This window comes from Stomoxys calcitrans, chromosome 3 (genome assembly GCF_963082655.1).
Source record: "Stomoxys calcitrans chromosome 3, idStoCalc2.1, whole genome shotgun sequence".
Classification (NCBI taxonomy): domain Eukaryota; kingdom Metazoa; phylum Arthropoda; class Insecta; order Diptera; family Muscidae; genus Stomoxys; species Stomoxys calcitrans.
This window is the reverse complement of record NC_081554.1, coordinates 190,830,534-190,848,854: the sequence shown is the minus strand read 5'-3', so window position 1 is coordinate 190,848,854 and position 18,321 is coordinate 190,830,534. Positions and strand designations below refer to the sequence as shown.

Genomic DNA, 18,321 nt, shown 5'->3' with positions numbered 1-18,321 from the left:
CAAGCTCCTGTAGATGAGCAAGCTCGTTCCGGTCCAAAGGACCGATCGCCGCGGGAACACAGTGACCATTGGTTAGTTAAAGGCGCCACTAACTCGCCTTGTCATATCGAGCATCATAGGCACTCGTATTTGTGCAAGAGCTGGTGCAACCCAACCTCTCACTGAGACTCTCCGCTCGATACGGCTGATTGTCGAGACTGCAGTTGCAGCTACTCCGTATGGATCATTCCACTGTCTGCAATCTATGGAGGCGTTCGGTAGCTCGCAGCGAAGAACACCACACAGATCGGACTTTAAGGTTTCCGCTTGTGTGGTGCACACACCTATCCTGTGCCGGGTCTTGGGTAGGTGTTGGGCTTGGCTGAAATTTTTCGGCTATGTCGTGGTCGCAGTGGAAACCTGGAACAGCACTTTCGTCATGAGCTCATAGCTGCGAGTCTGAGATTGTGCCGTAATGCAAAAATGTTTAAGTCGGTGAAGTTGTAGACCTGGTATGGTATTTTCATCTTTCGAATACGAATGCTCGAGTCGGGGCTGGGTGACAAGCAGCTACATCATGGCTACAATTACGATGTAGATGAATATCTGCTATGGTACTTCCACTTTCGAACACGGGCGCTTCAGTTATTGCTACGGCTTAGCTGGGGTTTTTCGACTATCACAGGACCATGCTATGGAGACCTGAAACGGTACTGTCATCTGGAGCTGAGAGCCGACGTTCTGAGATTAGTCCGGAATGGCTGAAGACTTTCCGTCTTCAAACATGGATCTTAGGTAGGTGCTGTGGCATGGCTAGAATTTCCTGGCTATAGCGAAGTCATGGGGTATAGACCTATAGCTCTCATACACTGCACTGCACACTGCAGCGCCAGTGTGGTCTCGTCAACTTTGTGACACGCAGTGGAATAATATTCAGATCTGTCAGAATGCCGCCCTCCGAACTGCGACGGCCTGTCTCCTCAGTTCTCATGTGGACCACCTCCATCAGGAGACAAAGATCCTACCAGTGCGAAGACATAACTACATGCTGTCTAAGCAATACCTTTTGGGCTGTTATCGCAGAAACCATCCAATTCAGCCTTAAGGTAGATCTACACGATCTAGAGCGTGAGGTTCAGCGCTACAAGAGAGAACCTCTAGATCAAGCGGGTCTGAACAACATTCATGCAGACACGGTAGCAGACGCGGTAATTGGCTACCGGGTGAATGTAGTCTTTGAAGAACGACCACCACCCATTGCACCCGAAGAAATCGACCTCCCTCGGTAAACCAGAGTGGTTCTGGCTCAATTACGTTCCGGCAGATGCAGCCGCCTCAATTCCCACAGAGCTAGGATTGATGCCGACGTGCAAGATGTATGTCCCGATTGTAACCAGGGACCGCACGATACACGTCACCTGTTTAACCCCACTCAACTCAAATCCAAATCCCTGTGGACGCACCCCATCTTAGTCGCAGAGTTCCTGGGTCTTGACACTCAACAGAATCAAGCAGGCGAAAGATAGAACACAATAAACTGCTACAACAACAACAACAACAACAACCTACAACTCTCAGCAGGTGATCGTGACTGCGACTCTAAACTTGTGCTTGAATGAAAATGGCATAGACGATATAGGTCAAGACCTGTAACTGTACTTCCTGGAGTTTGTGAACTATGGCAGGGTGCTCTCACCAGAAGCTCATAGATGAGGCACTGATTTTAGGCAGTAATGTAAAATTGTTTGGTTGGTGAAGAGCTGGTGCTTCCACCTTCGAACACCAATAAGCATCCGCGTTCAGGGCTTGACTCCGAGCGAATCAAAAGTTGTAGACCGGACGCGAAATTTTCGCACGGTCCTCTTGCCTTTGGCTCTAAGTTTGAGCCGGTATGCATAAAGGTTGGGCAATGTGTATGAAGACCTGGCGTTGAACTTCCATCCTCGAATAAGGATGTTCGAATCAGGGCTGGGATTTCTTCTTCTTGGCTGTGGCTGGGCAATGTGGGTGAAGACTTGTATGTGAAATTCCGCCTTCGGGAACGGACGATGGGCTGTGGTTGGGATTTCGGCTAAGGCGGAAATTTAAATTGTACCAACAGATCATGGAAGCACACAACTGGCGATCGATCATAGTTTCTATGTTCTCAACCGACTCTCTACCTATTATTCCTGATCGGGCGCCATATTTTTATAAAGGATTTTTGGAAGGTACACTGTTGTCATACTGTATCAGAAAATCAGCGCTTGCACGGAGTAGTGACATGAATTGCACTACTGGAGGAAGATCACATTTGCCAGCATTTGCCAGCTCTCAACCAACTTTCTACTCACAAACCCTGCTCGGGCGCCACATCTGTACAGGATTCTTTTTTTTAGAAATTTTGTTAAAAGTTCAGTATTACTTTTTTTTGGAACATTTGGTATTGCCATCTGGTAGTTCATGCTTCAGGGATTGCCTGGCCATAATACGCTCCATGAAAACAGATGTAGGAGCCATTGAAAGATGGCCATGCTTTCTGTTTCTGTATCACGTTTTGCTAGTCATAACAGTTAACTCGCCATTCTATTTTCCCCATCGCTTTTCGATATCCCCATGAAAAACTCTTTTATCAAGTATTCCTTAAAATAATAGTTCAACAATGTATTTAAAAAATTTAAACATAACTGGAGTTGTTTTTTGTTTTCATATACTTATACTTAAGATGAATCAGAAAATATATACATATATAATACATCGTGTATAGATATATGTATGCATTAGCTTAGCGTGCAAGTCTTCATGGCTAAGGAATTATGCCGATACCAAGCATAGTAAAATAGAAATCAATCAATGTATGGGGGTTAGATAGGTGGTGGTAGTAGTGGGGGTGTAGTGTGGGTGGGTGAAGTGGAGTGGAGTTGCTAAATTCATCAATTACATAATTTCATTTGGTTTTGTAGTTAAATCTGCATTAAATCTAATAGTAGTTAATCCATAGTAACTTCATACACATTGTTTAAAGCAAAAATAGTCAAAATTAAGTAAAATTATAATAAATAATAAGCTCTGGGCCTTTTGTACCTACCACCTCTTCAGCTAGGGGTGGCAAAGGAAAAGGGAAGGTTTTAACTTATGGAACATAAAATGTTCTTGGTTTCATTTTTGGTTTTTGTGGCAATTTTCAATGTTTGGTCCTAATAGGGGAAAATATTTCTCCATTCACCAAAATTGTTAAAATTAGTTAAACAAAATATTTAAAATTAAAACAATAAGGGGGTCCTAAAAAAAATTCCTATTCGTACATTTTATCTACCAATTCCTCGTATTGCTTGTTGACCACATTACGCTTAACCTTCAATGTGGGCCCCAGCTCACCGGTGGGAATAGAGAAGTCATGAGGCAAGATGGTGAATTTCTGCACCTTTTGGGCATTGGAAATGGAATGTTTGTTGGCGCGCTTAATGGCATCCTCAATGGATTTGTAGACCTTGGGGCAGGGACCGGCATTCAATATATCGGAAAGGGTCTTGTGGTTAACACCCAAGTTTTTCATCCACATCAACGATTCGTGGCTCAATTCATCCAAGGGTGCTCCGGTGTCTTTGTCCATTTCGGTCTAAAAACAACACAACAAGAGAAAGAAAAAAATTAGCATTTTTTACTTTTTCCAGAAATTTGAAAACCTACCTTTATCGATACCAATACAGTCAAGTATTTACGTTGCTCTCCTATCAAGAAGGCATTGGAGATGCCATCACACTCTTTCTTGATCAAATTTTCAATATGCACTGGAGGAATGTTCTCACCACCGGCTGTGATAATAATTTCCTTGGATCTGCCTGTGATGTAGACATATCCCTTGTCGTCAATGTAACCCACATCGCCGGAATGCAACCAGCATTCGTCATCCAAGGCTTCCTCGGTCTTCTCCTTGTTGTCAATGTAACCCATGAAGACGTGACGACCACGAATACAAATCTGCAAGGAAAATAAAAAATAAAAAAAGAAAATAATAAAAAATTCCTTAACCAAAACAGGGGCTCCAGCAAAAGGTCTTACTTTTATGGAAAATTCTGTTAAAATTTCCCTGAAAAAGGAAATTTTTTCAAAACTTCTATGTTAAGGGAAATTTTGTCACTATTTAACATCTATGGAAAAATTTTTACAGATTTATGTCTAAAAAATTATTCAAAATTTTCTTGATAAAGAAAATTTCTTTCAAAACTTCCTTTTTAGGAAATATTTTTTTCAAAATTTCTTTTTAAAAGAAATTTTTTCAAAATTACAATACCAAAGGAATTTTTGTCAACCATCAATTGCTGAAGGTAATTTAAAAAAAATCCTAAGGGAAATTATACCAACATTTTATTTCTAAGTGAAAACTTTTCAAAATTTCCCTGGTAAGGGATATTTTTCAAAAATTGCTTTTTGAGGGAAATTTTTCAATATTTCCTTCTTAAATGAAATATGGTGAAAATTTCATTTCAGTGGGAAATTTAGAACACGTTTTATATCTTAATTTAAAAAACTTCCTTTTGAAGAGAAATTTTATATATATAAGAAATTTAAATATACAGGGTGGCTGATGAAAGCCGCTACCAAAAAAAAATGTAATAACTTTTTTTCTATTTAATAATAATAATTTAATAATTAATTTAATTAATTAATTAATTAATTTAATTAATAATAATTTAATAATTAATTTAATAATTTAATTTAACATGAATAAAAGAAAAATGTATTCCATACACCGAAAAAAAAATGTAGCAATATTCATCATTGTAGCAATATTCATCAGCCACCCTGTATATAGGAAATTTTGTCAAAATGTCATTTCTGTACTAATTTTTTGACAAATTTCCTTCATTAGGGAAATTTTGTCCAAATATTGCTATAGGATAGTTTGTCAAAACATCATTTCTATGGGAAATTTTTCAAAATTTCAATTCCGAAATGAAGTAGTTCACTGAAATGAACCAGTTCACACAAATAAACTAGTATTCTCAAATGAACTAAATAGTTCAGTGAAATTAACAAGTTCATTCAAATGAACCATTTCTGTAAAAAGGAACTAGTTGTAATTCAATATTAAATAAAATGGACTAGTTCAGTGAACTGAAGTTCAGTGCACTAAAATGAGCTAGTTCACTCAAATGAACTAGATCACTGAAATGTACTACTACACTAATATTAACTAGCTCAATGAAATGAACTAGTTCGGGCAAAGCTTGAACTGAAATAAACTTGTTTTCTCAAATGAACTAGTTCAGTGAAATGACGTAATGCACTTAAATGTGCTAGTTCAATGGAATGAAGTGAACTACTTCACAAATATGAACTTGTTCACTGAAATGAACTAGTTCAAAAAAATCAACTAGTTCACGGAAATGAACTAGTTCACTGAAATGAACCATTTCATTGAAATGAACTAGTTCTAATACTAAAATAAATTAAAATGGACTAGTTCAGTGAGATGTTCAAATGCTCTTAAATGAGCTAGTTCAATGAAATGAAGTGAACTATTTCACAAATATGAACTAGCTCACTGAATTTAACTAATTCACTAAAATGAACTAGTTCACTAAAATGAACTAATTCACTAAAATGAACTAGTTCACTAAAATGAACTAATTCACTAAAATGAACTAATTCACTAAAATGAACTAGTTCACTAAAATGAACAAGTTCACTAAAATGAACTACATCACTTACATGAACTAGCTCACTGAAATTAACTAGTTCGGGAGAGACTTAAACTGAAATAAACTAGTCTTCTCAAAGGAACTGCAAATGCAAATTTGCCCACGAACATTCCCTTAAGGAAAAGCAGCAATCTTCTCACATATCACCGAGTACCGTACGATTCAAGTTTAAGCTCCATGACAAGGGCCTCCTTTTTATAAGAGAGTCCGAACGGCATGCGGCAGAGCGACACCTCTTTGGGGAGAAGTTTTGACATGCCAAAATACTCCAGAATTTTTTTCGGATGTTCTAGCCAGGATTCATACCCAGGTGTTCAGCGTCATAGGCGAACATGCTAACCTCTGCGCTACGATGGCTTCCAATGAAATGTTCTAGTGCACTAAAATGAACTACTTCACTGAAATGAAATATAATAGTGCACTAAAATGAAATAGTTCACTAAAATGAACTTGTTCACTAAAATGAACTAGTTCACTAAAATGAACTAGTTCACTAAAATGAACTAGTTCACTAAAATGAACTAGTTCACTAAAATGAACTAGTTCACTAAAATGAACTAGTTCCCTAAAATGAACCAGTTCACTAAAATGAACTAGTTCACTAAATTTAACTTGTTCACTAAAATGAACTAGTTCACTAAAATGAACTACTTCACCAATGCGAACTAGCTCACTGAAATGACCTAGTTCGGGTGAGACTTAAACGAGACCAAGGCGGCTAAAGTAACGCTTACGCTGCTTGTAGTGTAGACCACATCATTTGGATGCCAAACTAAATTAGGGTAACGAAAATTGTATAGAAGATAAACGCCTACTCTGCGCAGTCCACATCATTTTCCATGCCAAATTAGGGTAATCAAAAATGGTATAAAGGATAAACTCCAAAATGCCAACACTTTCTTGGCAACGTGATCTGAGTTAGGGACATGGGCGAGCCACGTGAATTTGACTTGACTTGATTTGGAACGAGGGGACCGTCCAAAGAACAGCGAAAATCTTTTGAGGGAATCCAGACCGGTATAGGACGGGAAAATACTAGGGGAAACTAGAAGGACGATTAATACGATTTTCTGAATCTAACCGAGTCACATCTACAGAGAAAGCTCTCACAGTTTGAAATCAGATGTTTTTCCGGTCTTGCATCAACCTAGGGGAATAGGAATAAGAGAGGAGAGATATAAACCACGTACTCACTTCTTCAACCTAAACTAACTGAAAGAATCAGCGACTATGTAGTGCATTAACTGAACGTGCTAGAACTAAGTAAACTAGCGAACTAACTAGTGTACTGACTGAACGAACTAGTGAATACTGAACGAAGTACTCAAAATAACTGACCGTATTAGGGAACATATTTACCTAATGAGTGAAATATTTCAACAAATTCATGAACTAGCTGGTCGAATTAGTGAAATAACTGGGGTATTTGCTAAGCTAACTGATCAGTTAGTGAATTAACGCAAAGAACTAGTTCATTATTAAAGTTAAAATAAGCAGAAGCGAGGAATCACTTTAATTAACATTAAGGACTGCCATTGAATTCGACCCAAATAGACAAGAAGGCGATCTGGAATGGATCGTGGGCTCTTTGAACCAGTGAACTAATTGAGAAAATTAGTGGAATTAGTGAACGAAATGACTAACTATGTCAAAGATCAAGCTATGTAAGTTATGCTTTGGCTTAGGAAGACTCGTAGTCCATCGAGACATTATATGAATCTTTTAATATCAATGTTCCACATAAAGCCCCTTTTTTTAAACAATAAATAATTTTTCACCTCTTTTCTCTCTCTCTCTACAAGCTTTTTATGTATACTCCAAACTATAATCTACTGATTCAAACACTTACCTCACCATGACCATTATCATCCTTGTTGATGATCTTGGTCTCACAGCCGCCCAAGGTTTTGCCAATGGAAGTCAATTGTGTGGTATCGGGCAAACACAAAGAATGACAGCCAGCTGTCTCTGACATTCCGAAAGCGTCCAAAATCTTCAAATCTAAGCTAAGGAAATACTTTTTGGTTTCGGGAGACATGGGAGCAGCGGCACTGACCAAGGTTATGACACGATCCAAGCCCAAAGCCTGTTTGACTTTGGACATAACAAAAGATTTGGCAATCTTATAGCGGAATCCACCATTTTTGCTGTAAAAAGAAATAAAAAGAAAAAATTTTATGAATAAAAAATAAAATGGAAATTTCATATTGACTCTCTTTCAGACAATTTAAGGATTATTTAAAAGCTTGTTGGCTTTTTTAACTGTTTCCCAGTGATTTCCTTTGAACTCCACAGCTATAAAATATTCTAGGCAACCTATCGACATTTTGGTAAACCACCAATTGCAACCGGAAAAGGAAGAGGGCTCTCCCTCCTGATACATAAACCACAACATGAACATGAACATTACCAGAGCCATATGCTAATGATGGTTACATTTGGCCGCGCTAGAAAAACTGGCAAAAATTCCAACTCACCCTGAAGAAAATCCCAAATCCCTATTACCTATCTCTCAGCCAGTTGGAAAATACCTTAGCCAGCAATGCATTGTGTTGACTTGGTGTTGTGGTGCAGCATATTCTGTTGTCCATACCACCACATGTCATCTACAGTTTGTTGTCATGAACTTCATTTGAGATGCTTTCACTGCTGTGGTTAGAATGGCGGTGCTTCTTTTTGCAATGTAGTTGTCATATGGGGGGAGGAGAGCCAGTAGCTGGGTAAAATTTACATCTCTGAGAGTTGAAACCTAACTACAGACATACTCCCACCTTCACTTTTTCAGGATGTCAGGGGGACAAACTTAGTTATGTACTTCCTAGGCATTATTTTTGCTCGAGAGAGTGTGTAAGTGAACTTTTCATTGAAATTCCGTAGGAGTACAATAACAAACTATGACCGCTTTTGGTTTTTGTTTTCCATGTCGCTTCTGTGGTTTATGCTGGAGACAGTTTTGAGGTGGAACAAAGATAAATTGAATTTTGTGCAACATTTACATAGAATTTAGCAGGTGATTTCTTTTATCCCGTCTCAGAATCAAATGCAAATGTTGGAAAATTACTATCTTGTTGGTAGGTCGGAACAAACAGATTGCAAACTATACTAAGGGTGGCTGGTAGCATTTATCCTTAATGGGATTTAGACAGTTAGAACCACAGCAAAGGGAATGTAAGATGAGATTTTTGAGACTTAATCTGGGGGGGGGGGGGGGGGGGGGAATCAGAACGAATCATGTTGGCTATTTTTGAAAATCAAGCGGTAAAGTGTTTACGACAACCATTAACCTAACGTATCGCTAAGAAAATGGAAATAAATCATAAAACATACCCTTTCTTACGAAAAAGTGCACTGAAACTATCCTTTCCCAAAGGAAGGGGTGCTAAAACTACCCTTTCTCAAAGGAAAGGGTACTAAAACTACACTTTTCCAAAGGAAAGGGTGCATAAACTACCCTTTATCTAAGGAAAGGGTACATAAACGACCCTTTCCCGAAGTAAGGATTATATAAACTACACTTTTACAAAGGACAGGTTATTAGAACTAAAACTACTCTTTACCAAAGGAAAGGTTATTAAAACTACCATTTAGCAAAGGAAAGGATATTGAAACTAGCCTCTCTGTAAGTAAAGAATACATACGCTACCCATTCCCAAAGGACAGGGTACTAAAACTACCATTTCCCAAAGGAAAGACTACTAAAACTACCGTTTCCAAAACGAAAGGATACTAAAACAACCCTTTCTCAAAGGAAAGGTTACCAAAACTACCCTTTTCCAAACGAAAGGGTACCAAAACTACACTTTCCCAAATGAAAGGAAACTAAAACCAATCTTTCCCAAAGTAAAGGGAACTAAAACGAATTTTTCCCAAAGGAAAGGGTACTAAAACTATCCTTTCCCAATGGAAAGGGCACTAAACTACCCTTTTCCAAAGGAAAGGGTACTAAAACTACTCATTCTCCAATGGAAAGGGTACTAATATTACCCTTACCCAAAGGAGAGGGTACTAAAAAAAAATTTTCCAAAGTAGAGAGCACTGAAACTACACTTTCCCAAAGGAAAGGGTTTTAAAGCTAACCTTTCCAAAGGAAAGTGTACTAAAAATACCCTATCCCAAAGGAAAGGGTACTAAAACTACTCTTTCGCAAAGGAAAGGCTACTAAAACTACCCTTTTCAAAGGAAAGTGTACTAAAACTATCATTTTCCAAAGGAAAGGGCACTAAAACCAATCTTTCCCAAAGGAAAGTGTACTAAAACTACCTTTTTCCAAATGAAAGGGTACTAAAACAACCCTTTTCCAAAGGAAAGGGTACTAAAACTAACCTTTCTCCTAAGGAAAGGGTATTAAAAGTAACCTTTCCGTTCCCCAAAGGAAAGGGTACTAAAACTACCCTTTCCCCAAAGGAAAGGGTACTAATACTACCCTTACCCAAAGGAGAGGGTACTAAAAAAAAATAATTTCCATAAGAGGGTACTAAAACTACTCTTTCCCAAAGGAAAGGCTACTAAAACTACCCTTTTCAAAGGAAAGGGTACTAAAACTACCCCCTTCCGAAGGAAAGGGTACTAAAGCTACCCGTTCCCTAAAGGAAAGTGTACTAAAACTACTATTTCCCCAAAGGAAAGGGTACTAATACTACCCTTACCCAAAGGAGAGGGTACTAAAAAAAAATAATTTCCAAAGGGGAGGGTACTGAAACTTCACTTTCCCAAAGGAAAGGGTACTAAAACTACCCTTTCCAAAGGAAAGTGTACTAAAACTACCCTTTTCCAAAGGAAAGGGTACTAAAACTACTCTTTCCCAAAGGAAAGGGTACTAAAACTACCCTTTTCCAAAGGAAAGGGTACTAAAACTAATCTTTCTCCAAAGGAAAGGGTACTAAAACTACTCTTTCCCAAAGGAAAGGGTACTAAAAATACTCTTTCCCAAAGGAAAGGCTACTAAAACTACCCTTTTCAAAGGAAAGGGTACTAAAACTACCCCCTTCCGAAGGAAAGGGTACTAAAGCTACCCGTTCCCTAAAGGAAAGGGTACTAAAACTATCCTTTCCCAACGGAAAGGGCACTAAACTACTCTTTCCCAAAAGAAAGGCTACTTAAACTACCCTTTTCAAAGGAAAGGGTACTAAAACTACCCTTTTCCGAAGGAAAGGGTACTAAAACTACCCTTTCCCGAAGGAAGGGTTATATAAACTACCCTTTCACAAAGAAAAGGGTACTAAAACTACCCTTTCTTAAAGGAAAGGGTACTAAAACTAAACTTTTCCAAAGGAAAAGGTACATAAACTACCCTTGCCCTAAGGAAAGGGTACTAAAACTTCCCTTTTCCAAAGGAAAGGATATTGAAACTAGCCTTTCTTTAAGGAAAGAATACAAACGTTGCACTTTACCTAAGGAAAGGGTGCATAAACTACCCTTCCCCGAAAGAAGGGTTATATAAACTACCGTTTCCTTAAGAAAAGAGTAAATCAACTACCCTTTTCCTAACAAAAGGGTACGTTAACTACACTTTTCCTACGAAAAGGGTACATAAACTACACTTTCCCCAAGGAAATGGTACATAATGTCCCTTTCTCTAAGGAAGGAGTAAATTTTCCCTAAGGAAATAGTTCTTAAACTAACCTCTCTCATAGAAATGTGTACCTAAACTACACTACACCCTAGATCGTGTACTAAAAAGAACGCTTATCCAAAGGAAAGAGTACTAAAACCCTTTTCCTAAGGAAAGACTACTAAATCTACCTTTTCAAACTGTATTAAAGCTAACCTTTCCCTAAGGAAACAGTTATTGGCTTTACTTATTTTTTAATCCTTTTCACAACTCACCCTTGACTCTCCATGTAATGCTTCAAAGTCACACCTTTGGCCCAGCCGGCCAACATCTTCTTAAAACTGCCACTGGATGCGGAAACGGCCACCATACGTTCTTGGAATTTCTCATAGACACGAGGCACACCCATAAATCTTGTGGGACGAGCATCTTGTAAGGTTTTAACCAAAGTACCCTTCAAAGCATCCTTATCGGCGAAATAGACACAACCGGCAATCGAGGCCATGGTATAGATATCAACCGTCTGGGCAGCCACATGAGACAATGGCAGATAGGAGACAAACACCTCGGAGCCAACGACAACACGTTCCAAGGATTTGGTGATGGCGCGACAATCAAAGGTGATATTATCATGGCTAAGCATGACGCCCTTTGGCATGCCCACGGTTCCAGACTGAAATGATAGGAGAAGGCAAATCATACATATAGTCCAAGAACCCTTGGGCAAATGGCAAACTTACAGTGTAAACCAAACAACAGCATTGATTGATGGCAATATTTTCCAAACGCTTCTTGAATTCATCTTCCATATCGGCAACATTCATGCTTTCAATTTCAGACCACTAAAAAATAATGAAATATGGGTTACAAGGTAATTCTCTACATCTCTCCCTCTCAGACTTACCCTATAATAGCCATCCTCCTTCTTCATGAAGGGTGCATAAGGCTCCTGGATTTGTATGGCTGCCTTCAAATTTGGCAATTTATCCTTAATGGCATGAATCTTCTCCATTTGCTTGGCATCATCGACCACCACAATTTGGGCATGTGAATCCTGGAGGACATGCAAAACAGCATCGGCCGAGTTGGTGGTATAAATGCCCGCAATTACACCTCCCGCATGTATGGAGCCCATGGCCGAGTACATCCATTCGGCACAATTAAAGGCCAAAACACCCACAGCGCAATGGGCTTCCAAGCCCAATTTCATAAAGGCTTTGGCGGTTTGATGAACTTTTTGTTCATATTGTCTGCAATTAGAATTAGGATGTTGAAATCTCCATTGCATCACTCGGGTGACTTCCGACTTACCTGTAAGTAACTGTTGTGTATTCCTTTTTAGAGTTCTTTGATCTCAAAGCTGGATAGTCGGGATAATTGTTGACAGTACGCTTCAATAGGCCAGGTATGGAAATGGGCTCTTCGGCGCCCAAGCCTTCTTTGGCCATGCGTATTTTAACGGGTTGTGTTACATCGGTGGTGCGATATACCTCACTGGCCAATAGACGGTTGGGTCCCGGGCGAGTGTAGATAGCATCGGTGGTCATTTTTGGTGGTTGTTGTTGGTATTATTAATAAAACTCTGCAATAACAAGTAAAGAGAGGAGCATTTAGAGAGAAAGTTATAGAAAAAGTTGACAAATTGAACATTTGTAAAAGCAAAGGAATTTTCATAAATTTTTTATAAAAATAATAGTTTTGCCACAATTACCATGGAAACAAAATTTAAAAAAAAAAATCCTACAATTTTGATCAAATATGAAAATTTTCATAAAATTTCTTTGAACCGGTTTCACAGATGTTAGAGTTTGAGCCCCGGTGAAAATAAGGTACTATATTTTTGATATCCGAAGGGGATGCGGACCCTCCCCCATGCCCCCTTTTCAAAAACGCCAGATCTCGGAGATAGGTGCACCGATTTAAGCGAAATTTTGCATGCCACTTTACTGTATCCCAAAAACACGCAATTGGTGTACCATTTTGGGGTCAACTAACCTGGGGGGGACGCCCCATCTCAAAACCCACCCGAACGGACCTGTTTACCGACTGGAACAATATGAGTATCAAATCAAAGGAATTTATGAGTATAGTGCAAACTTGCCATAAAAATGTTACACTAAGTGTCGAGGGGGTCCCCCAACCCCAAAAACACCACCCAACAGGACATTTTTATCGCTTTGGGCAATATGGGTATCAAATGAGAGATATTTCAAAGTAGAGTAAAAATTTGACATAAAAATTTATTCTTTGGTGTCTGAGGGGGATCCCCTAAAAACCCCCAGCAGGACATATTTATCGATTGGGACAATATGGGACTCCAATGAAAGGTATTTAAGAGTAGATTACGAATATGATATTAAAAATTGGGTCAAAGTATCTAGAGGGCCGCCCCAGGCCCAAAAACGCCCCAAAAGTAGCGCAAAAAATTAAAACTGGACCGATCGGAACAATATGAGACTCAAATGAAAGGTATTTGGGAGTAGAATATGAATATAATATTTTAGATTGGGTTCAAGTACCTAGCGAGTCATCCCAAGCTCAAAACCACCCCAAAAGTACCGCCAAAAATCAAAGTGGCCGGATTGGATCATTATGAGACTGAAATGAGAGGCTTTTCGGAGTAGAACACAAATATGGTGTCAAAAATTGGGTCAAAATACGTAGGGCGTCCCTCAAGAGTACCGCCCAAAATAAAAAGTGTACCAATCGGAACAATATAGGACCCCAATCAAAGGTATTCGAAATTAGAATATGAAAATGATACTTAAATTGGATCCAAATATCTGGGGAACCTTCCCAAGCCAAAACCCCCCAAAATCAAAGTGGACCGGTCGGGACAATAAGGGACTCTAATGAAAGGTATTCGGGAGTAGAATACGAATATGATGTCAAAAATCCAAGTACCTAGGGCCCCCTTCCCAAGCCCAAAAACCGCATCAAAAGTACTGCCCAAAATCAAAAGTGGTCGACCGGAACCATATGGGAATCCAATTAAAGGTATTGGGGAGTAGAGTACGAATATGATTATCGAATATTAAAAATTTGGTGTTATTAGCAAGGGGGCTGCCCCAAAAAAGTCCCTTCATGAAAGGTCAATGTGAGTAGAGTTCAAATCTTTTAGGCAAACAGAGAATAATCTTTTCGGCAAATAAAAAATCATAAAAATCCCCCTTATCCAAATTTTCAGAAACGCCAGATCTTGGTTATGGATGGTGCTATTAAGGCGAAATTTTGTGTGCTCTCTTATAGTAACCTACAAACAAAAATTTGCTATCCAAATTTTGGATGGTGTACCTAGGGGGGCACCCCACCCCCAAAACCTACCAAATATATATTTATACACCAATCACGACAATATGGGACTCAAATGAAAGGTATTTAAGATTAGAAAACATATCTGATATCGAATTGTCGTTTGGGGGACCACCCCAAAACCAAAACAACCCTAAATCGGACATATTTACCGACCATGGCAATATGGGACTCAAATGAAAGGTATGTGCGAGTAAAATACGAATCTGATATCCAGATTTGGGACAAAGTTTCTGTGGGTCCACCCCTTCCCCAAAACACCCCACCAAACAGGACTTATTTACTGACCATGGCAATATGGGGCTTAAATAAAAGGTATTTGAGTGTAGAATACGAATCTGATATCCAGATGGGAGACCAAGTGCTTTGGGAGCCGCCCATCCCCGAGAACATCCCCAAAAAAAGACCAATTTACGGTCATATTCGGTGAAAAATTTACTTAAAAATTAATTTTTGACTAAATTTCCTAAGAAAATAAATTTAGAAAAATTTTTTTATAGAAATATAATTTTCCCAAATTTTATTTCTATAACAATTTTTTTCAAAATTTCTTTCTATATGGCTGTTTATCCATATTTATTTCTGTCAATATTTTTTTTGTTTTTTTTTTTGTTCGTTTCTATTATTTCTTTAATTATTAAACCTTTCAATTGATTTTGAATAATAACATGGATTTATTTAACCAATTAACTTATAGGTTATGCCCATATACCCGCATCTATTAAGTGCATCGGTAACTCATTTCCTGTCTATACAAATAGCTAACATCCAAAAAAGAAAAATTACTAGGCAAGTGTGTAAATGTATTTTGTAGAACCAAATGAGCATGACTTATTTGTTAGTTAGTGCAACAGCATATTATTTTTTACAAGCAGTTAGGTAAGATAAGATGATAAAAGATAGTTATTTTCGCAAAAGTCATTTGTCATTGCAAATGATTAGAATTTGTAAAACTCAAAGATGAAGGCCATAAAAATGAATTAAAATGACAACAATAAAAACTACAGTTAGAGCAAATCCTATACCTATGAAGTTTGAAAACTAATTTCAAATGGTTCTTATTTTCCCGCCTTCAGGTAACTCAATCCAAACTTGAAAACACCCCATGATTTAAAGATCACCTTCAGGTTTCTATGACGTGTTTTTCTGCCGACCACGCATACCATAATTACGAATTGTATGATGAAAACAAAACTAATAATGAGGCAAATTGGCAAACAACGTGGTCGATCTCTCTTACTCTCCCTCTCTCTCTCCATCTGGCTAAATCATTGTCTCTCGCTGCGTGAAAGAAAGTAAAATTGAATCGTGGACGCCGAAGACATCGTAACCCTCATCATCAATTTTGGGAGACAACGTCTCCACGCGACAGCCAAAACTATTTACTTATTTACTTTGCGTTATAAAAACAAACCTCAAACATAAGAGGAAAACAACAACAACAAAAACAATTCAACCAACGCAACAAGTGGAATGCCATGCATGACGACCATGCTGGTGCTTGGACAACCCGCATTCATAGATTTTGATATGCGGGAACGAGTGAAGGAGGCAGCGCCTCTCATAAACGGTAACAGCAACATTAAAGATGGAATGGTTATTTTTAAATAATTTTGCTTCTTGTCTTTGTTTTTGTTTGAAAAGAAATTGTTTGTGGTGAATGGCCATTGATATACAGGGTTGCCACAGTAAAAAGAAAATCGCCAATTTCAGTCAGGACAATACATAGCAATAATGATTTGGACAAGGGGACGTCATAACCGTGGGATTCTATTGTGGCTCTTGATTAATCTGAGATCGTTGTTTTTGTAGCCCATTTTCATGTGGATGTAGCAATCCTCTACGATGATCGCCGCGAGAAATTGATGTTCATTGGTTATCTAAAGGCGCCAATAACATGATATTATCATTATAGCTGGGTATCAGACATTTATGTCGCCACTGAAAAAAAGTTGTTTAGAATACAAGATGCCTAATAAGTCACCCTGATACACAAAGAAAATTTCATTTGAGCTGCGTACCTGCAACCGAAATTTTCGATAACGAAAATTTTCGCTTAGGATATGTCAATGCATATCTTATGGGAACGAAAATTACGCCAGACGTGCATACTGCCCTTATGGTGGAAAACCATTATACAGATCTTATTCGGGTACTCCCTAAAGTAGAGCTGGCAAACTATCGATAATCGTAACATTCGATATTTTCGTTTCGATTTTATTATAAATATCGATAGTATCGATACTATCATTAATTTCCCATCACCTATATTTCAAACGAAAATGAGTAGAAAAAATCAGAAGATTGAGAATGAGTATTAAAAATTAGTTGGAAGTCATGAGAGAAATAATTGTACAAAATGTTTGTCTAATCGGATGAAAATTGCGCCCTCTATAGTCGCAATGTATCTGATGTATCGAAACCCGACGGACGGACTCTTTTTCTTTGTCCGAACACAAACAAAAGTCAAACAACACCACACAACAAAGCAACAGTATGAAAGCAGAGTCGATTCATCCCATTTCGTGAGCAATTTATTACATTTAAAATTAAAATTGTGGGAAATTTATCCCGATGCAGAGTCATGTCGCTACTATTTTGCACATAGAACTCAGTACCACTTGTACGGAATGTGTTCCCATTATCTTCGTCACAATTTTTTTATAGTGCGTCTTGACAGTTGTTCGTGTCAAAAGTCAAAGTCAGTACTAGGCTTAAGTGTCGCCTATCTGGTCGATTACCAATGGATTTGGAGCTGATGTTATTAACCAGAAGTTGGATGGTTTGATATATATAGGGCTCTGGAAAGGGGAAGTCTCCTACTCCGTGAGGCCTTTGCATTTGGAATGAGAGGAATCAGACACCTGGCCCCATCGAAATTCGGATATAAAGGCTTTTCAAAATGTGAGAGTTAGGCATCTAGAGCCTGGAGTTCTTCTCAAGACTACAGACAACGAACGGCTGCTAGGTATGAGCCAAAGGCCTGCACAAGACCATTCATTGGTGAATGTTATTGCTGATCACTAGAATGCTGAATCCAAATGTTGTTGTTGTCTACTGAAGAGCGAGACATTAAAGACAGAGTAAACCCCACAAGTGTCGTGTCCGACGCTGGTGGAAAACTACAAAAAAAAAATCTACAATTTACAAGCAGGCTCTGGCGAATAGCGATGTCTACAGATTTCAACCTATTTAAATATGCTCCAAACCTTTTGTCGCTCTCAGGATTCACTAATAGAAAGTTAGGTCACATGCGAAAACACAAAGTGGATAGGCATGAACACCATTAAGGATGTCAAATCTGCCGATTGAAAATGTCATCATATAGGACAAAACGTAAGCGAAGAATGAATGTAAAAACAGAACAAGTAGATATTCTCAATGCTAAGTGCTGCCAAAAATTAAAAAAAAATTATGTCGCTTGGCTTAACCTTATTTAGTGAAGCCTGCGTCGTTCTGAAGCATTTTTCAGATCTAAAGTGGGTGCCTACAGAAACCTATACATTGGAGAGCTAGAAGTCGCAACTTGTGTCCAATATAAATGAAATTTGGTATGTGGAGTTCAGTTGAGCTTGCAGTCAAGCTGAAGACTAGGATTGACACCAAAGCTCCAAAAAAATTTTTTTGATGTTCTCACTAGGCTTTGAACCCCAGCGTTTAGGTGGGCATCTTAAACCATGTTTCCACTTGGAGCAAATCTAGATTTGCGACGAGATTTCGGAAATCTTGTGTTTTGCAACGAGGTTTCCCATATATTTCAATGTGAGCTAATCTACTTATTTGAGGAGATTTGCA

At 38.5% G+C, this 18,321-nt stretch overlaps 1 protein-coding gene across 1 annotated transcript; it reads right to left on the bottom strand.

The window, feature by feature from the left end:
• Positions 1–2,595: 2,595 nt before the first annotated feature.
• On the bottom strand, positions 2,596–12,793 carry LOC106091668 (very long-chain-fatty-acid--CoA ligase bubblegum). Its single transcript, XM_013258274.2, has 7 exons — positions 12,526–12,793; positions 12,119–12,464; positions 11,955–12,056; positions 11,490–11,887; positions 7,513–7,810; positions 3,649–3,939; positions 2,596–3,577 (listed from the first exon to the last, which is right to left on the bottom strand). The coding sequence occupies exons 1-7, from the start codon at positions 12,759–12,761 to the stop codon at positions 3,254–3,256; spliced, it is 1,995 nt and encodes a 664-aa protein (XP_013113728.2). The 5' UTR covers positions 12,762–12,793; the 3' UTR covers positions 2,596–3,253.
• Between the last annotated feature and the right edge of the window lie 5,528 nt (positions 12,794–18,321).

Excerpts from the sequence above, each read along its gene's own strand:
- LOC106091668 (XM_013258274.2), bottom strand. The coding sequence starts at position 12,761 with ATGACCACCGATGCTATCTACACTCGCCCGGGACCCAACCGTCTATTG. Across the intron at positions 7,811-11,489 it reads CATTACATGGAGAGTCAAGG|CAAAAATGGTGGATTCCGCT; the intron begins GTGAGTTGTGAA and ends TTCTTTTTACAG. Across the intron at positions 3,578-3,648 it reads CTGTATTGGTATCGATAAAG|ACCGAAATGGACAAAGACAC; the intron begins GTAGGTTTTCAA and ends TGTTGTTTTTAG.